The 27,652-nt window shown below is 41.1% G+C and overlaps 1 protein-coding gene across 1 annotated transcript in view; it reads right to left on the reverse strand.

Annotated features, from left to right (window-relative positions):
• Positions 1-17,988, reverse strand: part of TRIM55 (tripartite motif containing 55) — a 42,389-nt gene extending 24,401 nt beyond the window's left edge. Inside the window, exons 1-4 of the mRNA XM_044245522.1 lie at positions 17,732-17,988; positions 16,988-17,160; positions 10,514-10,679; positions 8,637-8,732 (exon numbers count right to left, since the gene is read on the reverse strand). Coding sequence (XP_044101457.1) covers positions 8,637-8,732; positions 10,514-10,679; positions 16,988-17,160; positions 17,732-17,899 — 603 coding nt within the window. The 5' untranslated portion in view covers positions 17,900-17,988. The remainder of the gene's footprint in view (positions 1-8,636; positions 8,733-10,513; positions 10,680-16,987; positions 17,161-17,731) is intronic.
• Between the last annotated feature and the right edge of the window lie 9,664 nt (positions 17,989-27,652).

Consider the following 27,652-nt stretch of genomic DNA (forward strand, 5'->3'; position numbering starts at 1 on the left):
ACTTTTGTTCTGAAAAGTTTTCTTCCATATGATTTAATATGTGTGAGAACATTCAAGTTCACAAAACCCAAATTATTTATAATGACAATGATGCGAAATCATGTGTCATGGCTAGTGTTTTATCTAGTGGTTTAAATGAAATAACCACTTTATTTTTACATTATTTTCAATTCCAAGTATATTTTATTTCAATTGGGTTTTCTAGTAATTTTTACCATATTAATTTTAATACAATTACTATCATTTAATAGAAAATATTATTTACTTATTTACAGTATCTCAAATGCTGCCTTATGCACAGTTCATGCTTGATTATTATTATTATAAAATTACATGCTGTATAAAGCCCTTTTAATATTACCTGACACATTATGGGTACTATATCAGTGCTTACTAAACTTAGGTCTAATTATCCTTAATTTGAATTATTAAGTTGTGGAATTTTGAAGTTGCATGGAATATCAGAAGTAACCTGCTCCAGAGCAATCATTTCACTCATGTGGAAACTGAAGTCCAGCAGAGTTAAATCATTTTCTCAAACCATTCTGCCATTTATTGTTGGTGTCTGGCCTCGAGCCAAGGGTTTTGAACTCCTGGGTCGCAACTACTCCTACCATAACCTGCTGTGAGACACTTGAAAGAAACTTGAAAAAAATTTTATGTGAACTACTGTGAACCAAATATATGTCTTTTAACAAAGTGATTCCGCAGCAAGTAGGCTCTTAAAGAAATTTCACATTGTTTCAGAATTATATTCATTAGTTCACTCCTTCAGCAAAACTCACTAATTACTATGTATCAGGCATTAGAAGATCTAAAAACCTGCCATGATTTTTTCAGTGTTCATGAGAAGGGTAGAAAAATGATCAGATTTTCTAACAAAAAACAAACAAAACTTCTTTTTTTTCCTCTTGCTTAATGTGCCTTTAGTATAATTCTATGCAAAATAGGAGTCAGAAAAATATGTTTCTAAAAAAGGAAAAATATGCTTCTTTCTTAGAATTATGAAACTTGTACTTACAGACTTATAAATGAACCAAAGATGTTCAAGTTAACCTAATGTCAGATTCAAATGAGAAATATTCCATGAAATTAAAATTCTTTTATTTTTTTCATACTCTCCGATGTAGAAGCAATACATGAGAGACTAAGGTGGGTGCCTTTCTATCCTTCTGGACCATAAGACCTTCAAAGTGCTACAAAAGTCAGCTAACAACAAACACCTCAGCTTATCGACTCACCCTCTGCGGTAATTAAGGAACAAGTATATGTTACAGAAGAAAAGTATTTTCTTAGAGGCCAGCTTGCTAGTGATAGTGATTACTCTGAATTTCAGCACCTACTGTGCCTTTGTAAATATGGACCTGAAATGCTTTTAACAGTGACTTTCCAGTAACCTGAAAAATGGAATGGGAAAAATGTGGACTTCTGCCTCATCAAAATGTCTGCAGGTAGCATACTTTAAAGGATGATTGTTACCTGCAAAAGCATGATAGCAACCATCTTTCTCTGTTCTCCACAAAACCTTCCTCACCTCAGAGATTTTTTTCCCCCTTTTAACATTCTTTTGCACTTATTCCAGTTAAAAGACTTGGTTTAAAAAAAAAAAAGGTTTCAGTAAAAATTCTCGGCTGCGTACCTTCTCCTTACCCCTACTTCTCTGGATGGTAATTGAATCAAGATATATACTTTTTTAACTCTGAAATTTACTTTTTCAAATATTCTCCATTTTCTTCCTTTTGATATCTGTAGTTCCTATGTCCTGTGTGTGTGTGTGTGTGTGTCAGGGATGTACACGGGGTCCTGTGTGAGAGTGTTTAGCGACTGAAGTAATTTCCATCACAAAGGCACTAGGTATTTGCCTCCAAGTATTTTCTGATGTGTAACCCCCCACTGGAACATGACCTACCTCCTGGGTCTGCCAAGACACTTAGAAGAACCAAAAGAAGTTGTCAGTAATCTTTGAATGAAAATAAGATTCATCTCTTCTCTAAGGTGAACCCAGTAGGGATGCAATATACCAAAAAGGGTTGACTTTATAAAGGGAAAACTGTGGTAAAATGGCAAAATGATGACAGGTGGAATATCTGTTTCCAACCAATGTCATAATATCCGGCTAAAAAGAAAAAAGACCAAGTAATCATTTGGCCATTTCCTTAGACGTGAGTAGGTAACCTTTAATATTTATCCAAAACCCATTGTTTAGCTGTTGCTTTCACAGAAATGTTAAAACTGATAGACTCAGGGCACCTGGGTGGCTCAGGGGGTTAAGCCGCTGCCTTTGGCTCAGGTCAGGATCTCAGGGTCCTGGGATGGAGCCCTGCAGCAGGCTCTCTGCTCAGCAGGAAGCCTGCTTCCACCTCTCTCTCTGCCTACTTGTTCTCTCTCTCTCTCTCTCTCTCTCTCTCTGCCAAATAAATAAATAAATAATCTTAAAAAAAAAAAAAAAAAACAACTGACAGACTGTAATTTTGAGCCTTCTTTATATTTTAGTGATGATAAGATACAAGATATGCAGCTGCAGAAAGAAGCATTCCAAGGAAAAAAATCAACTACAGACACTCTTCTACTAAAGAGTATGGAACTCGCCGCTCAAAGAACCATCATTCCATTGTTTTTAATGGCCGGATTTTCAGGGGCTCACCGTCTCCCCCAAATACTTATTGGTTTTATGGTCTAACTCCCCTCCTAGAACAAAACCTTCCTGGGAGCAGTAAACTTTTCTGTTTAGTTCATCACTACTTCCCAGCATTATGTGTGCAGAATATGGCATAGTGGGCACACATGAGAAAGACTGTCTGAATGGCGGAGTGAATGAAATATGACTTGTCTCTAGAGATGTTCAGTCCTCAAAAGTTTCTATACTCCAAGGCTCTGCTTCATTCAGTACTCAAAGGAAGATAGCAAAAAACAGCCGTGTGACCCCAAGGAAGCCTCTTAGCCTTAGGGTGGTTTTCTTATCCCTGCTGTAAGGGATGGGATTGGGTGATTGCCAAGGTCCCTTCTGACTCTATAGTTCCAGACTCAACGGCTTGAGGTAAATGTAGAGATATTCTGGTCTTCAGTCTCTAAAATGTTTCCACTCCTGGCAAATTTCAGGGTGGTCATCTCTAGCATGAAGACATAAATCCTATCTCTCGGCCCTGCAATGTCAGTCCCAGTTTGGGAATGTGCCAGGGCTATGACAGGAAAACCTAAGACAATTGGAACCACTGCTCTTACCATGTAAGGAACACGCCTCTGGGACGAAAATAGAGCTACAGATAAGCTCTTCGCCCCACCACTTGTCACTGAGCAACTGGCTCTAGCCGGCTCATTCACAGACCCACCACATTCCTACCACTCATCTACACCCACACTTGTTTGGTGCAGCAGCTCTGGGTCTGGGAGGGCACACTCAACTTCATTTGAAATACAGGACTTCATTAAGCCCAGTAGGGTTTTCTGTCCCCAACACCCCCAAAAGAAGGGGAAAAAAGCAGACAGCAGGTTAATAACACTGAAGAAAGGACTATCTTAAGGTAGGAATAGTCTCCTGAGGAAATCAGCTGACCCTTTGCTCCTAAGGTCTCTATTCCTAGCACCTGGGAGAAGTCCCATGAGTGCAGAGTAGGATGAGCGGCTGGAGAAGACAAATGAGGAGAACATGTTCCTTCCAGGCACATGAGCCGGAGTTTAGCCCCTCTCCTGTCAGCGGGGTGGCTTGTGCAGTGCTCAGTGAAGCAACTCTACCCAGGGACCGTAGGGCTCGGGAGTCCCAAATTCATGCTGTTTTCTACTGTGACCATGTTGCCACCCACTTCGTGTTAGAAGAACAATTATGTTCTAATTCATGGGATCGCTAAAGCTTACTCCTGGGGTATCTGTCCAGACCATCTAGAAGCTCCTTGAGTAAACTCTGTAAAGCAGAGAGCCCTGTACCCCTCTGGATCAGTGAAAGCCACAAGAGCATGGTGAGATGAGCAGTTCTTTAATTTGCTCCTGTCTGCAGTGGAGAGTCAACGCGTTTCCCAGAAGAGCCTTAGCCTCCCTTTCCCAATATTTTAAGTTACCTCCAAGCCTCTTAGATCAAGAACAGGGCTACTATCTTCTACTGTTCCATGTTCAGTTTTTCTGTCTGAAAGGGGTTGCTTACTTAGCTCTACATTACAATCGACCAAGACCCTCAAAGTCTTATTCTGACACCGTTTAAAAGATTATCCCAATGCCCCAGTGGTTCAAACAATTTTTAGCATCATTACCCTAAGTGTGTTCTTTCCAAGCTAACTGCGAAAATAATAGGAGGTAACTTAATCAAGGCCCTGGCCTGTGCCTCTTACCCCAACTTAGGCATCACAATAACACTGTGAAGAACGTATTTCTAACCCCACTAGACCAGTGAGGAAGTTGAGGGACAAAGGGCTTAAGCCACTTCCAAAGGTCATATAGTTAAACGACTGCTAAAATTCAAATTCTGAAGCCTGGTCTTTTAAGCCTATGTTCTATTGCCTTTAAAATGTTGCCTTAAAAATTCTGGCATGCTTATTAAAATGATTCTTATATTTGGACTTCATCTTTGTAACTGCATGGACAAGGTCCCAAAAGCTATTTGGGTAAAATTATTGTTTTGGAAGTATAATAGATTTATTTTCATTGCAAAAATCATTGGAGAATCTTATTAAAGTTGTCATTTTTCAGATAATGGAAATGCTCAAGGTCAAATATTTATTATGCAACTTGTAGCTGTTTTCTTTAGACATGCATCCATACAAAGCAGGATTATTTCTAGGCCCGCCTGCCTGCCTCACGAGGCTAGTATTAATAGCCTACTCTCTTGGTGTCCAGTGACATAGGATAAGTGCCCTTTGTAAAGACTGTAAGGCGGAGGTTATGATTTCTAGGGACGAGGAAGGAAAGCCAAGCACATTTTTCCGGAAGCAAGAGAGCTCTGAAGGCAGTGTGCTTGTCTACTCCAACCAGCAGCCCTCTAAGTCAAAGCCTGTTCCAGAACATTTCCTGGCCTGGTAAGGCAGGTGTGGCTCCAGATCATGGTGGGCTTGTCTAGAACAGTCTAGGAGGCCCTCCAACAACCTAAACTAGAGAGCTCTGGGAGTGTCTCAGGCTGAGCCACATTCAGCCAGGTTAGCCACAGTCAGCTAAAAAGACTGTAGGCTCCTTTATACACTGCCAGCCCACAACAATAAGAAAAAAATGCCACTCCTCCTTTTGACACAGTTCAGACTGGCCTTTCGTGACTACAGTCCTTCTCAAAGCCACTCAGAATCATTGTAAACCCACATCAACTGCATACATTATTTTTAAAGGGTAATAAGAAGTCCATAGTGTGATTTAGCCTAAGCTCAACAGCTCCCCAGGGCTGGTCCTGGGCTGGATGCCTGGCCAGACCAGCCCTGCAAGACATTACATGATCAGGGACAAAATTAGACATGGGTGAGGGATGGACACTCTTACCAAAGGGCAGGTGTCAGGGTCCCGAGTGGGAAGAGGCGCGGTAATTAGGGAAGGATAGTGCCCACCCAGGGACTACTCCATTTCCCATCCCTAAGGGGTTCTTCACCAATCAGAAGAGAGAATTCTTTAACAACAGCTCCCCACCCCCTGGCCAAGAGCCACTCCTGGCTTCCCAGAAAATGTTTCCAGGCAGGTGGTGAGCAAAGCCAGGCAGGAAAATAACCACCCAAGGGAAGATGGGAGAACAGGAGCTCTGGGACCTGAACTCCGGTGCAGATTTCACCTGCTCTGTAAAGTAGGACCATTTCACTCCAAGCCAAGAACCTGTGGTGCTTCACGACATGCTGCCTTGAAGGCTGGCACACACAAAGAGAGCCTCTGATTTTTTGCCACTGATATGGTCCTGGTTTTATGGAGATCATCTCGAGGTTTAGAGGTGCACCCTGTGGCCATTAGCGGCAGGGTCTCTGCCCTCTGGCCTCTTCAAATGGAGGATATTTGCATCAGGTAGGGATCATAAAATCAGAGACCCCCATGAGGCTCTGAGCCAATACCTACATCTTCAGATAAGCCACCAAACTGATCTGAAAAGACTGCTTATCTGAAACACATTCATTCATCCTTTATTTTATTGGTTATTAAAAATGTCAGGCTCACTTTAGAAAAATGTGTAATATAGGAATATATAAGGAAGGCAGTAGACCCACTGTTCATTGCTCCTAACCTTTTGGTTTCTGGGGTTTTCTCCCCCTATAAATGTATATGAGGGTTATTTATGAATATATACATTCTATACAGTTTTATTTCCTTAAGGTAAGATCTCAGAAGTGAAATAAATAGGTAAAAGGGATGGACACATTTATGGCTCTTGCCAGTTTACAGCTTCATCAGAAAGCTCTACAGGGGGCGCCTGGGTGACTCAGTGGGTTAAGCCGCTGCCTCCGGCTCAGGTTATGATTTCAGGGTCATGGGATCGAGTCCCGCATCGGGCTCTCTGCTCAGCAGGGAGCCTGCTTCCCTCTCTCTCTCTCTGCCTGCCTCTCCATCTACTTGTGATTTCTCTTTGTCAAATAAATAAAATCTTTAAAAAAAAAAAAGAAAGCTCTACAAGAAACCGTTATACTCCTCTATTTAACCTGTGAAAATACTTGTAAACGCGTGTCATGTTTGATGAATGCTTTTATCAGGAATAAGAGGAGTCCTAACCCCGACCTCCACTGCCAGGAAGTTCCTCCTGATACCTGCACTAAATCCCTTCTGCCGACTTAACTTCAAACCTGTTCCTTCTTGTCTTGTTCTCTATGAAAGAAAAAACAGCTGCTTCCTCTTGTCCCCCTGACTGGCCTCCAGGAAGAAAAGCAGTTGTCAAATCTTTCCTCGCCCTTTCAGTGTCCTCTGAGACTGGCTCAATGGAGCCGGAGTTGTTTGCTCAAGGCCAAAGGTGACCCACAGAGCTTTTCTCCTGTTTGTGTACCGCAGCCTCTACGTCCTGGACGGAGGTCTCTGATGAAGGCCTGACCGGAGATGAGTATAGAGATGACCTCACCCGCCCACAATCAACACGCTCCTATTTATACACTGAACACTCAACACGGTACCACACTGGAGTGCTGATTCATGGCTTACTGATTCAGTTGTATTGGCCCTTTACTGTAAGTAAGCAAAAAGAGAAGAGTTTATAATGTCCACTTTGTAATCTCGTTGGGTTCTCCACCAAGAGAAAACTTTTCATCTATAAATGGATCTCAGATTTATCATGTTCTTTTCAGGAATATGAGCATGGAGAAGAGAGGACATTGATTTTAATGATGTGTAAATCTAAAATGAGATGATTATGGCCGGTCTCTTGAAATCATCCTCGAGGAACCGCCTTGGGCTTTTGATAGAATTTGCCTTTCTAATGATAACATAATGAAAATGGGGTACTTACCAGGCATTCGCCATGCACGAGGCACTGCGGTAAGCATTTTGTTTATGCTTAATTTCCCACAGTAACTCTATAAAAGGAGTACTATGTCTCATTTTTACGGAGGAGAATGAGGGATTGAATGTACATGAGAATGGATCTTAAAACCCAATGCTTAGTTTAAAAAAAGTAATAAGCAGAATGAGAAATACAGCACAATACCATTTATAAAAGTAAAAGCCATGGATATAAAATGATAAAGATTTTATAAGAGTAGGTAAACAGAACACCAAACATATTAGAGTGGTTATTTACAGAGAAGAGAGTGGGAAATGGGGATGAAAGGAAATAAATAGATAATGAGAGAAGCCTTGTCCACAACAAAAACAACAATGCCTCAACATTGCACCTGAGGCCCAAGTGAAAAAAACAAGTAACCCCAAAACTTAAAGCAGGGAGATGGCAATAAATGGCTCCAGGTTACAGATCCAGAGCGCTGCACACATCCAGGTCTTGCTCTAGCCCTCTGGGCCGCCCAGTTTCACTAGTCTGTGAATCTTTAGTTCTTGATAACATACTTGCCACATAGCTAAATCTCTGAGGCTTCAGAATTCTGCCTTCAGCAATTACGCACCTTATATTGGATCTTGAGGAAGGGTGGATTTGAAGTATTTCTTATAGGTCAGACTTAAGTGTGAGCTATGCAGCCAGCCATTCACGCATGTGTTCAAGTTTGTACTGAGTGTTTCTTATGCCCGAGGCACTGGGCCAGGCAGAGGGCAGGGATGGGTGAGCCAGAACTCTGGTCTCAGTGAGCTCCCAGCTACCGAATCATTCTCTAACCCACATCTGTCTCCTCCTGCTGCCCCGCTCTGTGGCCCTGCTGTTGGAGCACAGATAGGTAGCTCAAACCTACATGGGATTTTCCAAAGCACTAACTAGTGTGTCGTAGGACCGTTTGGATTTCCACCAAAAAAACCCGTCCATGGTGGACAACGCTCTTTTGCATTATTGGGAATTGATTTTTCCTGTAGCTCATCTTTCCAAATGGGTTGACCAAGAAAGAGCAACAAATGTCACAATCATACTAGTAATGTGGCAAAATCTGCCTTGTTGACTCATGTGGTAACTTTTCTTCATGAGCCAGGGGAGTATTGGAGAGACCTATGAGGAAGGAGGTCATTCTGTATAGAAAGCTTGGGTGGCATGAGGGAGCCACAACCCCCCCACCGCAGGAGTTCAGGATTTGTTTATATTTGGTCGGAGTTGCTTGACTTACCTCAATAGTTTTACAGGTGTCCTCCAGCTGACTGATCACTCCCTGGACTCGGTCATTGCTTCCCACGAGAATAGCGATGCCATCACTGAGCTCAGACTAATGAAGGGAAGAGAGGCATGCAAGATTTTAGGAGTTTTCTAGTCAGTACTGATTGCAGATAAATCACAGCATTGTCTTCAGGGATTCCTAATGCAGGGTCCATCGAACCCCTTAGGAGTAATAGTGAGGCTCAGAAGGCCTGACAACCTCCTGGTCTTGTAACTAAACTTCCGTATGCGTGTGTATACAAGTATATTGTCTGGGAAGAGGTCTCATAGTTGTCACCAGATTCTTAATGGAGACTGTGACCCTGCTAAAAAAAAAATGATAAATCCTGAATTATGGACTACAGATAGAACATATTATGCACCTTCTATGTGTTAGGTGCACAAGTACATATAGACAAGACTCAGTCATTACAAACTTGAAGCTGAAACATTTGACGGCTCTAGGGCAGAATTTTCAACTTGAAATTCCTCTCCTCTTTTGACTCAAAAGAGATGCCACTGTTTGTACTCAGCCCTTTCCTAGACTGGCTATGGACCACCAGGCAGCACTGAGTGGGGACTTAGGACACACACCTACTTGGTCCAACTCTGCCTTTAATGTCTTTACGATATTGGGCAAAGTTGTAATCTATTTGGACCCTAATTTTCTCAGATATATAGTGAGAAAACCGAACCTGAACTGTGGTTATAAAACATTTTAAAGCCTCGGAACACTTTCTTCAAAACGAAGCTAATATGGAATTCCAATATGTAAAAGTGAAGCTGCTTCGCCCAAACAGGAGCAGGTGGAAGTCCTGCCAGCCTGTCCTTGTGTCCATCCCACATGAGTTTCTAGGGCTCTGAGGGAAACAAGAACTGTTCGGTTCTAACATACTATGACTTGAGTGAGTTGGGCGTGTGTGGAAGGAAAAGGGGGAATCATTAAATCATTAAGCGGATGGAAAAATAAATAAATATTACAGATATCTTGCTAAATCCTGCCTCTTTAGCTGCTAGTACTCACTGGTTATGACTGGTATTGTCTGAAAGATTGGCTTTTAGGTTTGATTCCAACTCTGATCCTCACACGTAAAGCGCTGACCAAATGTGGGCTCTGTGATGCTTCACAGAAAGAAGCCGGCTATGGAGCCCCTCAAGGTCTAGGTGTGGGAGCAGCTCATCTCTCTGAGCACATCACCGGCTGTTTATTTGCATTAACTGGGCACATTGCTACTTGCCAATGGATGAAACCAGGTTGGCAGGTCAGTGATAAGCTGGGGGACAAACTATTGTTGGTCATAGTGAGAGCGCCTGAGGTTAAGGCCCTGGGGTGGGGGCAAGTGTCAAATGGTAGGGTGGGGAGGAGAGGAGGGCCTTTCAGCAACTGGCCTTGGGGCAAAGGGCAGGAGGCCAGCCTGACCCAGCCTTGAAGCCTATACAGTAGGAGTGGGGGAGAGAAAGCCTGGGAGGGGTGTGGCAAACAGAACGTTTTGTTAGCAAATGAAGAAACGTTTCTGTGCCCGGAGTGAAAAGTTATCCTTTTCATATCTAGAGTCTGAATTTCAAATAGCTCAGACCAGGGGCCAGCACACTGCTTGTCTTCAGTGGTCCTCCGAGGTGCCCAAAAAAACAGCAACCCTTGCCCTCTGTGCACCTTTCTGACCCTTGGCACCCCTTCCTTCTCTAGCAGTCCCCTTCCTTTCCATCGGCACTGCGCCCCTTCCCACTCCACCCTCTGCACCTCTGGGCCTTAGGACTGCGTGACTTGGGCTGGTCCCCTTCAGCAAAGGGAGCCAATCCTGCAGGTCCTGGGAAGGGGCTGCAAAGGAGGAGCTGTGGGGGCTCTGTTACCTTCTGCCTCTGGAACACGTGAGTTAGGGGTGCCACCTGGCAATCCTTGTGTGCTCCGAAGACCTTGCACAGAGAGCAGGTGGGCACCTCACAGTTCAGACAGTAGATGTTGATGCGTTCCTCCTCATGCTCCTCACACATGGGCTGGTCGGACTTCTTTTCTGGTCTGGGAGGAGGTAGGCAGATGCACGTGTTAGCTCCCATTGGGGCAGAGCAGAGAGGGGTGATTAGCATTGCTATTCCAGAAAACTCCCGGGGTACCCTTCTTGTGCCCAGAGCCCTCCAAATTTAGTTGCCCTGTGGGCTTGGCAGTGGCATGCTGCTAGATTTCTAACAACCAGCCTGAGGGAGGGGAGGACACGGATACTCTGACTTGTAGCATTTGACAATTTCTGTGGTGAGTGTTCCCATCGTGGATGATTTCAAGTTATTGAAGGTTTAAAACACGTGAGTGGAATTCCTGAAAGTTGGACAGCAGGCTTTTGAGTTCGAAGTGTGCTCCAGCAACTATCTCCACACACACTCAAAAGTCTCTTGAGATACTTTCCAGTTATGGGTAAAGAAGGAGAAGTGGCTGAAACTCTTAAGTCTCAAATTTACCCCCAGGTTTGCAGAGCCTCTAGATCCCAACTCTCCAGCTTCTGGCAAACACCCTTCCCACCACAAGGAGGAGGGGAGTGGGCTGGATTATTCTCTGATTATTGGTCTGGACACTGGTGAGAAGAAGCTCTGTGTAAGAAGGAAAATGTCAACAGGTGCTTCATTAATTTGTCTGGGTCTCTTTCTGTCATTCAGAAAATGACATACAAATAACTGATTAAGATTAAGAGTGGTTAGTATGTGCTCAGTGAAGGTGAACAGTACTTGAAGCAATAAGAAAATCCAAAATGCTGTTCTGGGACATGGTGGTAACTTTAGACGTAAGGTTCTCACAGATAATCCCTAAGTTTCCGTTTTCCCAACAGTTCAGCACCCACCAAGACTTTTCAGAACCGCAACAGGTAATAATGGAGCATTGGATTTGTGTGTGTTAGTGAGAAGATGACCAAACAATGAAGAACGAAAGCATGGAATGGGAGAGACAAATCATTGCTATTTAAGAACAACCTGTTAGGGACGCCTGGGTGGCTCAGTAGATTAAAGCCTCTGCCTTTGGCTCAGGTCATGATCCCAGAGTCCTGGTGATCGAGTCCTGGTGATCGAGCCCCGCATCGAGCCCTGCATCGGGCTCTCTGCTCAGCGGGAGCCTGCTTCCCTTCCTCTCTCTCTGCCTGCCTTTCTGCCTACTTGTGATCTCTGTCTGTCAAATAAGTAAATAAAATCTTTTAGAAAAAAATTCTATTAAGAACAACCTGTTAGCTGTAGAATCACCCGGAACGGCCCAAGTTCACAGCACAGGGTAGGGCCCTGTATGTTCCCCTAACAATCAGCGTGGCTTATGTATTATTATCAAGATCAAAATTATGCCAAGTCATGGTGTTCTAGGCCCTCTCTGGAGAGCATGGTGAGAGATGTGGGTGTAGCCTACTTCTGCAAAAACCTGGAATTCTTACATATCCTATCTACAGACCAAGGTTGTTAATAGTTTTCAGAGGTGCCTGAAAAATGTAAATACAAATCCATAGCCTTTTTCACATTCCCAAACACATAGTTATTTAAAAGCATGGTTATTTAAAAGATTTGGGACTGAGTTTTTCTATTGTTATCAAGATTCACTTTTTAAAAACTGCAAGTTTTCATGGGCCATGACATTGATTTTTATGGGCCTTGAAATCAATTTCAGGGTCATCACCAACATCATTAAAATCACAGTAAAATAGAACAGTAAATACTGTGAACTACATGTAGTAAGAATAAGGTAATTTTATGTGAAACTTTTGTTTCTGTTGTACATAGATGTGTATGTATGTACGTATTTGTGTGTATGGGTACACATATCTAAGTACACTGGAAACAAAAGTATATATTTCATATCTATCTATCTCTCCACCCATGTATGTAATGGTCATTGTATCACAATGTAAAATGTATTTCTATTGTGAGACATAAATCAAATGGTTGGAAAACCATTGCTATTGATGGGGTACCATGTAGCTGCAGCCCCAGAAACTCAGGGGAAGGCAGAGAATATACTGATTTAGATCTATAAATCACTAGGTAGGAGTCAAGTCAAGAGATTAGGCTGTGGGGAGAAGCCCTGGGTCTGGTAAGGAAATTTATATGGGCTTCCAGCTTCAAGACTTCAGAATCTGGTTTTGTAAAAGGAATTTCTGCCCAGTCTTGCAGCCATATGTTTTCCATAAAGTCGGTGGCCTCCTGACTTGAATTTCTGCTATATTCTCGGAAGTCAACAGAAAAAACTAAACTCTGCCCAGGTCTGTTTCCTCCACCAAAATGTGAGTTCCATGAGGGCAGGCCTGTCGTTTTTTGCAGAAACCCCAGTGCCCAGAACAATGCCTTGCACAGAATGGGTACTCAGTAAATATTTATTGAATGAATGACGAATGAGAGAATTTTCCAGTTTAATGGACAGTATTCCTTGTGCTCGAACATAAAGACCACTCATCTGGGGAAGGCATGTGAAATATGGGGGAAAGCCCAGGGTTACTTGGCACTCGTGAGCCTCAAAGGAAGAGGCCAAACAACATTCTGAAGACTCCATTTATGAGTGACAAAGCCCTAGAGACTAGGAGTGGTGGTTTGCTCTTTGCTTGCTCAAAAGCTTCTCCAACTCCAATACCTTCCCTACCATGTATCTCAGTCTCGTAATAATAAATGTCAAGCAAATGCCTGGAGCACATTCACTGGAAAATAGCACAGGTGATGCTTTTGTGGCTCATCTCCCTGCAGCATTTCTGGAGGGCAGCCTGTGTCCCATGTGCTATTCTGATATCAACAGCTCTGACCAGAGCTCAGGTATGTGAGTGTATCTATACACAATACATTTACATGTACAATATATATATATAGTATAAATACACACACAGTATACGTAAACACTAAAAATGTGGCAATAGCCATAAGGCTGTATGTTTAGTTTTGACTGTGATTATTTTTCCATAATGTGATACAGGCTGAGAACTACTTCCCATATTTCTTATCAGGTTTTTCTTCCTTAGGTAGCAGCACGGGCCCAGAGGCATCCCCCACTTATAAGTGGGTGTATAATAGAAACCTTTAGACAACTTAACACATGTTTCAGACTTGGGTCAAACAGAGCATAAATATGATGTAAATATAATGTAAATGCCCCTTCATGAGGTGAGAGTGTCTGAGCCCGCAGTTGTGGCTCAGCCTCTGCTCCAGATGTAGACAGAGGCCCCTGGCCATTTGGTGGGGACCTGCCACAGGGAGTCTGGAGCCTGCTGCCTCTGGCCACAGGAGGTAGGGACCATCCCAGAGTTTCCTGAAGGGTGGGCACCTGGTCTCGGTGATACATGGCAGGCAGTGCCTTTTGAGTCGAACCGCTCTCCAAGTTCAAGTCCAGCTGAACTTCTCCGTGTGACAGCTGTGTGGCCTGTGTTACTTAACCTCTTTTCAGGCTCCGCTTTGATTCATATCTGAAAATTGGCCCGAGGGTCTTCTAATTAAATATAGCAGAATGAACCTATGCCTTTTTTTATCTGTATTTTCTGGGGAAATCCCACTAAAATGAGAGCGAGGAAATCTTAAGAATCACATTGTAGTATAAATTGATAAGGACAAAAAATGAGCAGGATGACAGCAGATGAGAGATGTCGACCAAATGTAAAACTGAGAACATCTGGATGAAGGGAAGTGAGCTGCTCAAGTTGCATCTTATTTCTGCGAAGTGACTGCAGGGGAGAAGCCTGCAAGGAGCAAGCTGACCCCAGCCGTGGAACCTGAGGGAGGCTCTGGAACTGTGAAAGCCAGGTACTCAGAAGGCAGGAGTGTGTGGCAGATTGCAAAGTGGTGCACTTTCTGCATATTTGGGGGAGATACTCGAGAATGTGATCCACAAAAACAACAGAATAAACCAACGAAGAGAAAAACGTAGGTCCCAGGAAACAAAGCTTCAGCCCAGGGAAGAGTACAGGCAGGCAAAGCCCAGACACGTGAGGACACTGTCCTGATCGTCCGCAGTGAAATGTCGGTAGAGAATGTCAAATTGAAATGGGCATATAGTCATAGTATACAGATGTCACTGGGCTTTAACAGAAAAAGAGCTAAAACAATGAAAAGTGTCTAGCTCCGGAGAGTGAGACTTGGGGGTAGAGAGAGAGTGGGATGAGAGGGGAGGCCTCCTTAGCGGTCTCATGTTATTTGAATGTTTAAATTATATACGACTTGGCTTCAGTGAAATATTCAGAAACTCTAACAAGGTAATAATAATCACAATCTCACAGGATTGTTATGAGAATTAGAGAATTATACACGATTCATGTGTAAAGGACCCTGAACAGCAGTTGACATGTACTCAGCACATATTAGTTTAACTTATCATAAAGTTATTTATTGTAACTTTCATGATTAACATTAGCAAAATAAATTCCTCTTCTTGTCACCTCCCCAAACTGTAGCTAGTTTAGCACCATGCAGAAGTCTAGGTAAGGCCAGGTGTTGTCAAGATTTACAATTTCTAGTCCTCCTCTCCTTTCTGTCCCCACCCCAGTGACAGCCAGAAATGGTTTCCTCTCACTCTGTTATCCAAGGTTGTTCTCAGATTGCCTAATGGACTCTGAGGCTCAGGCTCCTGGGCTGGCAAGGCTGCCTGTCTCCAGGGAACACCTGGGTTTATGCCCAAACAGAAACACCTGGGCCCTCTTTGCAACTTGTGGTTTCGCCACCAAGTAAAAATGTCCCAAAGGCAGGTCTCAAGTTCAAGAAATAACAGCACAAGAACTTGATAATCAGAAAAGCAATGTTATGAGCTTCATGGTTGGAAATTTGGTTCATTACTTTCATACAGTTTGCTCACCTGGGCACTTTTTTGGCAAATGCGCATGTAGACTTTATGGTTAAAGTAAGGATGTGTCTTTTGGTTTTGCTAATGCTGCAAGTTTTACTATCTCTTCTCTGCATTTCATAACACTATTGCTATTATTTCCCATATCTCAAGCTCTCACTGTAGCAAGTAGCAAAATGAAATTACTGCAATAAATAGAATATGTAAGAAGCTTTGTGGTGTTCCATACTTTGTGGTGTACTTTTACTTAGAAAGTAGCCATTCTATGCAAGACACTGTACTAGGCACTGAATCTGTTGTTATATAAACACCCTTAATAATTGTCTGGGTTATTAATTGACTGATCTTTTTTAAGAGACAGTGCGTGTATTTGCATTTTAAAGTAACGAAATATAATCCGATGTGACCTGTGAAGCAACAGCAGCAACAATAGCACTTTCTTTCTTCTCCAGAGACTCTGGAAGCAAGGGAATAGCTAACTCCGTGTCTCTGCAATATGTCATCGGCAATTACTCTTCTTCCCCAATTCCATCTAGATTCTGGCACTATCTAATTTAGTTTGAATCTTAAGCAGAAACTAATAGCCGTAATGATTATAATAATTATATGTTAGATTTATAGAACAGCTTTCCTTTTAAGAGTGCAAGGCTCTTAGGGTGCTGCAGATGTTCCATAAATACATGTCTCCTAAAAAGAATCACAATAAGTTCATTTCCAGATGGTCTCAATATTGCTATCAAGCTTTGTGGACCGGACTGACCTGTGTACAATTGAAAAGGGCTCTTCACACCATGCCTTCTAGGAATGAACTCCTGCCGTGTTGTCTCTAGGAAAGGAAGGCTATAGCCAATGTGGTTCAATGAGGAAGAAGCCTTTTTTTTTTTTTTTTAAGTGAATGGATGCATATGCTGAATATCAATCCATCAGCAGGTGAATGCTAACAGAAGGAGGCAAGTAGTATCTAGAGACTAGGGAAACAGCCTGAATGCCACCCCCCTCCATGTCTCTGAACTTTACTTTGCTAAAGGACAGGACTGTGCATTGCTTTGCAACTTCCCAGAGTCCATATCATGACTAAGTATGTTAGAGAATTTTGTTTTTATGATGATCATCTAGACAATTTTCAGGTGAGATTGTCTAAACTGGGAACTGGCTTATTTTGGAAAATCCCATTTCTATTAGTTTTCCCTAAAGTTTTGTACTATAAACTTTCTGCTACGTAGAATCTGGAGCTACAAAGGACCTGTGAAGAGCATGGATGTCTAAAACATACGTAATACAAGGCTTAGAAGGATGGGCTGAGTTATGCCTCTTTCAGTATTATTGAATGGATTAGTGTTAATGAATTACTTCATTCTTAAATTGATACAAAGCCTTGGCCACCAGCTCCCTTCTTCCATGAGCAATTCTCCCTTGGATAAACATTTTCAGAGAAAACCATGTCTGTGATGAGCAAACAAGCCTTTGGTGTACTGATCTGTTAGAACAAACAAACAAACAGACAAAAAACGAGCTTCAGATGGGCTTGACACAGGGAGGAACCGTACCTGGTGGACTCCTGCTTGTAGATGTCAATGATATTTTCCACCAGCAGGTTCCTCTGAAGGCCATATATCCCATGTCTGTCCAGAACCACTTCATGTCTACAAGATGGGCAGCGAAATCGGCCCCCTGATGCCACGGTGGTACCTCCTCTTGTGGGCAAATACGGGTTAGAGGCCTGTTCTTGCCAAGCAAGAAAAGAGGAATTGAGTAATGCCACACGTAGCTTTTCTGAGACTTCTTTCACTCTGTTACTACAAACAACATCAACTTCTCCTTTAAGCTGGCCATAAGATAATCCCTTAGGGCCTTCTAGCAAACAGTCCTAAAATACAGGGCCAGCACTTATTCACTGTCAATGGCCGTGTACCGTGTTCAGCATGAGACACTTTTCTATTCAGTGTGTTCATAATCAAAAGTTCCACCAGAAACTCCAACATTAATGTCTTGGGCAGTAATTCATTTACAGTTTGAAGCAGATTCAATGTCTTGAGGTCTTTCTTTTCTTTTCTTTCTTTCTTTCTTTTTTTTTTTTTTAAACAAATGTGATTCTTAGTATTTAAGTAAAACTAGATTCAGGAGTAAGGAGGAGGCAGAGAGCAAAGCAGAAAGCAAATCATTAAAAAAATTCATTTCTTAAAATGAATGTAGCCTTAAAAAGTTTTCTAAAAGAATTCACCTTTTAGGTGAGCACTTGATTCTGAGAAAAGAGACTCCTTTTTTACCCCCTAAATTCCAAAGAAACCTACCTGGAAAATATCACTGGCACATTTCCTACACAGGTTATGCTGACAGGGGAGAATAACCACAGGCTTCGTGAACATCTCTAAACAGATCGGACAGATGAGTTGTTTCTCCAAGTTATCCATGGTCTGCTGCTCTTTGGAAAAAGACTTGTAATTCAAAGATGCGCTCATCTCCCGGCCGTCCCCCTGTGCACTGCCAGGGAAAGCGTGCTCCGAATGGTTTCTGCAAGTGTTTCCTGGAAATAATTCCAAGGATTGGGTTGATCAAGTGTCCTTTATGGTTTTTTCGGTGGAAGACATTGTTTCAGGCCCAGGTTCAGAGGAGGTGCCCGAGCTGTTTTTAGCAGCAGGGGTCACGTGACAGTGGGCTGACTTGTCCATATAAGCCAGTGACAGGAGGATGGATTCTGACAGGTGACAGAGAACAGGAGCCAACATTCCTGTCCCAAGGAGTGAAGAGAGTGGGTGGAAAGAAGGATTACAAACCCCATTTAGTCAGGGTTGTGAGGAGAGAGAGGTTGAAGCTGACAGTTGTCAACAACAAATGCAAATGTGCATGCCTGGTCACTGAGCCATGCCCGCTGTGAGCACTCAGTAAGAGCGTGGTGATGCTCGCTGCAGGACTGGAGAGAATGCAGCCCGAGAGTCTAACTGTATAACGGATGCCATTTCTGCCTTGAGAGGTTAGGAGGCGAGTCACCAAGAGTGACATGATCATACTGTCTTAAATGAAAACAAACAAAACAGGTCTTGAAAATCATGCCCTGGGCTTTATAAGGGCAATTGCCTAAAAAGACTTGCTTAATGTTAATTTTTTCATCTTTGCAAGAGTTGTGGTCTGGGAAAAATTCTGATTTAAAAACTTTTTTCAATCCTTTTCACCATAAAACTATCTATAAAAAAAATTCAAACACCATTGGATGAGCCTATTTTTTAAAAAACTTGTTAATAAAATTCTAGTAAGTTCTTTCTTTCTTCCACATTGTTTTCCCTCCTCCCTAACCCCTCTTCCATCCTGTATGCCTACAACTCCCTTCTCACACACACCAAAAACACAAAGAAAATTTGGTAATCTTTTATTTTTTTATTTTTTATTTTTTGTACGTATTATATACTTTATTCTTATTTTTTATTTTTATTAACATATAGTGTATTATTTGTTTCAGGGGTACAGGTCTGTGAATAATCAGTCTTACACAATTCACAGCACTCACCATAGCACATACCCTCCCCTCCAGCCACCCTGTTTGTTTCCTGAGATTTAGAGTCACTTATGGTTTATCTCCCTCTCTGGTTTCATCTTGTTTCATTTTTCCCTCCCTTCCACTATGATCCTCTGTCTTGTTTCTCTAATTCCTCATATCAGTGAGATCATATGATAATTGTCCTTCTCTGATTGTCAAAGTCCACAGATTTAAATGTTAATCTCATCCAAACCTTCCTCACAGAAACATCCAGAATAATATTTGACCATATATCTGGGCACTGTGGCCCAGTTAAGTTGACACATAAAATGAACCATGACAATATCCTTCAACATTTTGATTTTGGAAGGCTTAGTGGATATCAGGTAGGGCCTAGAGGGAAAAAAAATTTTAATTTGCAGCAATAATAATGAGGTAGTAACTGGCATCTGGGGTAGCAGACCCACTATTTCATTTTTCCATAAAGCAGGGAACAGATATCAGTGCTGTTGCCAACTGAAGTGAACATGGAGTCCTGCTTTTATACCTGAGTTTTCTCTGGTCTGAAATTCCTACTATACTTCTTTGCATTTGCCTCCTCCTCCAACATGATTTTTTAAATGATAATCTCCCTGGTCTGATATTCTTGGTCTGCTCTTGAGTCACAAATAGTGATCCTGATGTTTGCCAGGAATTTGTGAAAGAACTGTTTCATCAATATATAGTTATTTAAAAATTAAATATCAGATCAAAGGTGAAAAAAGAGATACATTCTGTTTATCTGTGATGAATCTGCAGGTTAATTTCTCCTTGATTTAAAAATACTCAAACAGGGAACACATTTTGTCAATACATCACCAGCATGCACTTAATCACAAGTAAAGAGTAGGCCGGTGTGACTGGTTATTTATGGTCTTATTGCTGTGTGCACTGAAAGCCTATCGAGAATCTAAGAAGCTCTATTAGCTAATAATAAGTTACATGTATTCATAAACATTTCAGGCATCTTAGGAGAATTTTGTGATTCCTTTCAGTATCTATTTAGCAACTCCAGTAAAGAAGGGAAACAGTGACTTTTTTACTGCATTAATTCAGTTCACCTAGCCTAGGGAATTACCTGTATTTATCATTACATGGGCTATGGAGGTCTGAATGAAAGACGTGAGTTATTCTCTAGGGAAGACAAAGTTTCTACAGTAAAAGACTCTTCAATCTAAGGAAAAACGCTTACACTAATAATGTACAATATGTACAATATAGCCAAGACTATCCTTATTAAAGGAATTCATTCTTTCAAAAAATATTCATGTGTCCCCATTGTGCTCAGTTCCATGGATGGAAAGACAAGACACAGCTTATTGCCCTCATGGAGTTCAGTCTAACAATGGAAGTAAGACATTCATACACAGAAACATAGTACCAAACAAAGTGTGATAAAGAGCTACAAATTTTCAGAACTGGATTCATTAGGAGGGCTTTGTGGGTGGGTTGATCCCTTGAGAACTTAGGTGAATAGATGTATAGTCAGGTGGGGCATAGTTGGGTCTTCCCAAGGGAAGGCACAGAAGCAAAGCCAGTAAGGCACAGGAGTGCACGGAATGCTGAGTGTGTGGTGTTTTGGGCCAAAGTGCAGAGCATGCTGCTGGCACATTGGCAAGCCACAAATCCTGGGTTAGAGAGTTTTTAACACTTAATAAATTAGGGAACAGGAAGTTATTGGAAGTTTCTCACAGAAACATTTCCATGAGAGCTTTTCATTGGTTAGATTAGTCTCATAGTGGTGGTTGGGATAGATCAGGGTGAACATGACCTTGATAAAGACCAGATGGGAAGCTGTTGCCAATAGCCTAGGTGAGAGGTCATGCTGCCCTGGCACTGGGTGATGGCAGTGGGGAAGGAAAGGAGGAAAGGGATTCTGAAGCTATGAAATTAGGATCCACAGGGGTGACTCAGATGTTTTTAGTCTGAGCAAACACCAATGATGCAGTGAGAGGTGCACAGTGAGTCAGGGGACAGTCCTCCTAATCCAGCTTCCTTTTCTACCTCACTTTGTGGTCTTGGGAAACTGACCTCAACCTAACTGAATTTCATTTCTTTTATCTGTAAGTGAGTGGTGTTCAGAACCTAGCTTAATAGTATTTTGGGAGGGGGGGGAACACCCCTTGGAAACGATGTTAATTTTGACATCGAGAATCTCCAATTCAATTATTTGATGTAAAGCTGATCTCTAGCCTCTTCTCTGTTTTTGTTTCTTGCCTTGTCCTTTTTCTTAGAACTGTGTCCAGCAAACTAGCAAGAATCTCACAGGCTTAAGAGTCAAGTTGATAGGTAATTATCACTATCCCTTCTTTATCCTCTTTTCTCCATTCTTTGCTCCTCCTCACTCTTAAGAGACCAGCAGTCCATGAGGTGGACATATGAATTGAGAATGGGACATGGGAGTAGCACTCTGCTCTAGGGAAGAACCAGAAAATTTTAGTCTGTTCCCAAATCCTTCACGGAGTCTGAAAGATAGGGAAAATTCTGAAATTGAATCAGATTTGAAGTCAACTTCAAGGATCTGCCATTTGGAGTGGATCTATGCCTCCACAGAGTCCTGAAAACCAGCTTAGTCTCCTGAAGGTGTCCTGGCCTGTGTATGAGTAATGCACAACTTTCTCCCCATCCCAAACCCCTACCCACCACAACTAGGAGAGGGGGTTGAAACCAACTGGGGGCAATTGTACAGGGAGTTGATTTGGTTGGAAGCTCCAGTTGCCCCTCATTCCCAAATCCTACCAAACTAGGGCAGGGTTATATTTATACAATCGAGAAACTGAAGCAAAACCACCAATGCTCTTACCTCTAGAAGACCAGCAGTTTCCCAACTGCCAAGGTAAGTCAGAGGAAGCAAGATGGGTCCCTACGAAGCTATGTTACTATCAGCAAACTTGGCATTAAGGCGTGATAGCAGAAAGAGAAGGTTTTCTTTTACCTCTTTCAGCCTCTAGCTACAAGGCCAAATGGTCGCAGACTTTAGGAGACAGAGCAGAGGAGTGAAATGTGGGTTTCTGTGTGTTCATCTTGGGAAGGAGGAAAAAAGGGTTCTAAAATCTGTTACTTTTAGTAGTATGATTGATCCTTGAACAAAAACTTATATGCAGATATTTTTACAGTATTGTAGGTGTACTTTCTCTTCCTTATAATTTTCTTGATAACATTTACTTTTCTCTCACTTACTTTATCTTAAGAATATAGTATATAGGGGTGCCTGGGTGGCTCAGTGGCTCAGTGGGTTAAAGCCTCTGCCTTCAGCTCAGGTCATGATCCCAGGATTCTGGGATCGAGCACCACACCCGCACCCGGCTCTCTGCTCAGCAGGGAGCCTGTTTCCTCCTCTCTCTCCACCTGCCTCTCTGCCTCCTTGTGATATAATACATATAGCATACAAAATATATGTTAGTTGACTATGTTAACAGTAAGACTTCTGGTCAACAGTTAAATTTGGGGGGAGTCAAAAATTATATGCAGATTTTCAACTGCATGGGGGTTCAGCATCCTTACCTCCATGTTGTTCAAAGGTCAGCTGTATACTGCCAAAACAAACATAATAAATATGTACAGACTACTAATCATTGCTTATAATAGCTCTCTATAATAGGTATTATAATTTCCATTGAACCAACTGTAGCTCAGAGAAGCAGCTGCCTAGTCGTATTGCTGCTAGTTGTGAAGCAGATTCAGAGACACATCTTTTGACTACAGAGCCCATGACCTCACCCACTAAGCTATACCGCAACCACACTCTACAGCATACCCTCCATTAAAATTTTCTGCAATGATGTAAATGTTCTCTATCTGTACTATGTAACTTCTAGCCACAGGTGGCTATTGAGTACTTAAAATGTGTATAATGCAACTTGGGATCTGAGTTTTAAGTTTTATGTAACTTAAGCTTAGGTTTAAACAATCATATGTGGCTAGTGGTTGCCATATTGGACAACCAGCTCTAGAATATGTCATATTAAAAAATCTTGGGAGAAAATTGGGAGTGTATTTAAAGGATTCTGTAGCAGGAACAGGGTCCTCTCCTTTTAGTGGATTTTATACTTCCTGGTCAGAGTGATATGAATTTCTAACCCCAGAATACTTACAAGAGCAACATCAAGTAACTTTCAAAAACAAGAGAGACCATTCTGGGAGTAGGAGGCATTAAAGAGTCCCAGGGAGGGGGCACCTGGGTGGCTCAGTGGGTTAAAGCCTCTTCCTTCAGCTCAGGTCATGATCCCAGGGTCCTGGGATTGAACCCCACATCAGGCTCTCTGCACAGCGGGGAGCCTGCTTCCTCCTCTCTCTGCCTGCTTGTAATCTCTGCCTGCTTGTGATCTCTGTCTGCCATATAAATAAATAAAATCTTAAAAAAAAAAAAAAAAGTCCCAGGGAATCAATGTCAAGCATGCAAACTGTCCTGAGGATTCCAGAATGTTCTTAGCATTTCATTTACCCATGCTCCTTTTTGTCTTTTTAGTGTAGGTAATTGCAAATACAGATATTTGAAAATAATCAAGGCTTAGCTGGAGGAGCTAATCATTCATCAAACAGAGTATCAGACTTAAGGTCAAATGGAAGGTGGAACTAAAAAGAAGTAAAAAAAAAAAAAATGATAAAATTTGAAGCAAAGCATTGAGGTGGAGAGAGTGCAACCCTGCTGGAAGAAAGAGAAAACAAAGGGCACTAGAAAGCTGATCTTGCTTCTGGCTCAATATCTAAGGTAGAGAGGAAGGAGAATTCTTCCTTCTTGTACCCATTGGAAGTGAGAAAGTTAATGGCTGACTAAGTCATTAAAACAGGGAAAGAACACCAGATGGTATGGATGTGGAGACAGAGAAGTAGGGGCTGCTTAAGCAGCAGGTTTAGTTAGCCTGGAACACTTAGGGCATGAGTGAACCAGGACTTTCAGGTCAACTCCAGCCCCAGTTATAGCTCTTGAAAAGTCACTTTAATTCCATGCCAAAACAATGCTTGATAACTGTGCTGACCAGGTCCTCTTAAACTAAGACAGTGAGGTTATTAATTCTTCCCTGCAATATCCATCTGTTCATCTATCTATCCATCCATCCTTCTTTCTCTCCCTCCCTCCATTAGTGAGAACACTAATATATGACCAGTGGGGAGAAGGCAGCACTTCATTCAGGATTTAGATGAGCTGGTGTTCCAAGAGTCAGGCTCTGCTGATCAGTCCTGCTAGATATAACCCATCTGAGCACAGGAGACATGTACAGTATATTGTTTCTTTTAGTATTCTGGGGTTCAGAGTGTAATTTAGAAAAGGACTTTTCTAACCAACTTTATAAGTTACTTGAAAAAATTACAACCCAGAACTCTTACCAGTAAAAGGATTCTTGCAATCTTTTTACACCAAGGACTCAACTCATGATATCTATACAATATTTAACTTTTTTTCTGCCTACATTGTCAGCCTCTTTAATTTATCTATCTGGCAGTAGGAAGCTTGGATATGTGATTTTAAATTTTTTTAATGAAAAGAAACACTTTACAAAATCTAAAATCAAAGAGAAATGAATTAACTCGAAAGGTGCTTTATAAAAGCTAACACTATGGCATTTCTTTCATTAGATAGCTTGCAGACTTCTGGCTGTAAGCTTTTCTTCTTGATAATTACTCCTCCAAATCTATTGTTTATACATTTTAATTCATCATAAATATCTCTGAGGATATGTTAAAAATTAAAATATTTTACTTTTCTCTGAACATTTCCTGGCACAATTCACATGCCAGAAATGAATAGTGACAGCCCCAACAAGTAGCAAATACTTTAGCCTAAGGCCTTCCCCGTAGTCATGTCTGAACTCCAGGGCCTTCTTGAATCCATCCTCAGCACACACAATCTGCCTCACCATCCCTCCACCTCAGCCACCTGATTGATTTTTCTGAATTGATTTTCTGAATTCAGTCTTTCTGAATTCTGCAATCTGTTTCTCATATGTCACTCCCTATTTAAATCCCACTAATGGTCCAATTACCTGTGGGATAAAAACATTAATCTTCACTGTGGTCTCTAAGGCCTGACATGATCTGGCTCCTACCTGCCTCTCTGACCTAACTGTCCAATAGAAATAAGATGTGGTTGACAAATGTGAGACATATATATAATTTTATATTTCTAGTAGCCACAGTAAAAAACAGAAACAATTGATATTGAGGTTATTAATAAATTTTATTTAACACTCTCAAAATATAAACTATTATTTCAACATGTAATCAATATTTTTAAAAATGACATATCTGTGAATAGAGATAGTTTTACTTCCTCCTTTCCAATCTGGGAGATCTTTCACTTCATTTTTCTTGCTTTATGATACTGGCTAAAAATCTCAGAATGGACATCCTTGCTTTGTTCCTGATCTTGGGAGAAAAGCATTCATATTATTAAGTATAATATTAAGTGTGTGTTTTTCATGGAAGCCCTTTATCAGGTTGAAAAAGTTCCCTTCCCTTCCAAGTTTGTTGATAGTTTTCAAAATGAGGAATGGATGTTGGAATTTCATTAAATGCTTTTTCTGCATCTACTGAAATGATCATGCGGTTACTCTTCTTTAGCCTGTTTACTATAATGAGTTATGTTGATTTTTGAATGTTGAACCAGTCTTGTATTCTTGGAATAAATTCCATTTGATCATGATGTATTTTCCTTTTTATAAATTGTTGGATTTAAAAAAAAATTGTTGGATTTAATTGGCTAAATTTTTGTTTAAAAATTTTGTATCTATTTTCATAAAGATACTGGTCTATAGTTTTCTTTTTTCATAATGTCTTTGTATGGCTTTGAGAACAGGATAATGTCGGCTTCATAGATTAAGTTGGACAGCATTCCCTCTTCTTCAATTTTCTGAAAGTCTGTGTATACTTGGTATTATTTCTTCCTTAATTGTTTGGTAGAATTCACTAGGGAAGCCATCTGGGCCTGGTGTTTTCTTTTAGAGAAAAATATATGCGTTAATACATGTAAAGTAACTACAAATGTACTTGGCTTGTAAGAAATGCTGTTAGCTCTTTTTTTAAAAATGGGTCTTAATATGTTCAATTAAAACTTACAAATGTTTACTACAGAAATTAGAAAATATTTTATAATTATAAAGAAGAAAAAAAAACTCACAGTAATGCTACTATCTAAAGGTCCCTGCTATTAATATTTAAATGTATTCTTCAGTCTTTTTACAGATAATACTTGTTTATATTGTTATTGTTCATACTTCCCTGTACCAAATTTATTAACTTAGCATTTGATTAACATTTCCCATGTCAATAGTTCTTAATAATTTCAAAAGTTATATATAGTCCATTAAGTGGTCATACTATAGTTTATTTAACTATCTTTTTGTATTTTTAGGATTGTTCTACTTTCCCGCCACAGTAGATCCAAACATCTCTTTCCTGCACTTACATATACATTTGTATAAATACACATGCAAACCCTCAGAATATTCCCTCTAGGGCTTCCCTTTGTGGTACTGCTCACATACACTGATAACAGTTAATGTTTATGGTGTGTTTACTATGTAGCAGGCACTATAGTACAAGCTTTACCTGTTACATCTCAGTTAAAAGTAGGTACCATTTTATCACCCCTAATTAACAAATAAGGAAACCGAAGCACCAAGATGTCAAGCAACTTGCCCAATGTCACCCAGCTAGGGAATGTGAAAGCCAAGAAAGGCCATCAGATGTCACAGCCCACATGACTGACTACTGTGCAACAATACCTCTCAGCTTATACCTTTAGACTTTTGGTATGAATTTCATTCCACACCTGAGTTGTTAATCCTGAAATGATGTTTGAGTTCTTGCCCAGCTCACCAGCCCTGAACACGTGTTCTCCACGTGGATTTTGGTAGCATTCCGTCCACTTATTATCCATTTCTTGCTCTTATAGTCATTTATAATTTTACTGCTATCTTCTCCAGTCAGACAGAGCACTCATAATCTCAACTGAAACTGGGACATAACATCTGATAAAAGGATTCCTCTTCCTACTGTGTAAATTTGTTTTCATGAAAATAATGATATATTTTAAATGAATCACTATATACTCAATTTAAAGACTTTATTGAAAAGAATAAAAGGAGATAAAATGGAAACTGCCCTAGAAAAGGAAAGATACACCAATAAAATGCAACAGGTTGTACACATTGATAACAAAAAAGTACAGGTTGCCTAGAACACAAAGAATTATATAATAAAAGAATTGTCATTTATTAATTGCAATCCTCAAAAAAGGTTAATATTTCTGCTTTTGTCTTTGTCTTTGAAAATGTATGTTTTGTGTTGAGAACTGCCGTATGGTTTCAACAGCTTTTTAATACCTATGTTCTAGTAAATTAGAATAGGGAGAATTTATTACCAGAAAAGCCTTGTGCGTATTCTTCTCAATTTCCGAATCTTTTAGTGAGTGTGCATTTATTTTTTGTCTTGTCTTTAACAAAACAGACTATGCTCAATAAATAGTTTTTTTTTTTTTTTTTTTTTTAAAATTCCCTTTTAGTGCTGGTTTCCAATTCTCCACAGTTACTTCCCAGGAGGAAAATGGCATTAGAACCCTCCTTCCGTAGCAAGCCTCTGGGTTTCAGGCCCCTCTCCACGTCCTCACCTCTCTTCCCCTTCCTCTTGCTTTATCTTGTCCTACTAGATCTGCCCACAGCTGAGCACCCCACGGAGGTCAGTTGAGATGAAGCGGAATAGT

This window comes from Neovison vison, chromosome 4, assembly GCF_020171115.1.
Source record: "Neovison vison isolate M4711 chromosome 4, ASM_NN_V1, whole genome shotgun sequence".
Taxonomy (NCBI): Eukaryota; Metazoa; Chordata; class Mammalia; order Carnivora; family Mustelidae; genus Neogale; species Neogale vison.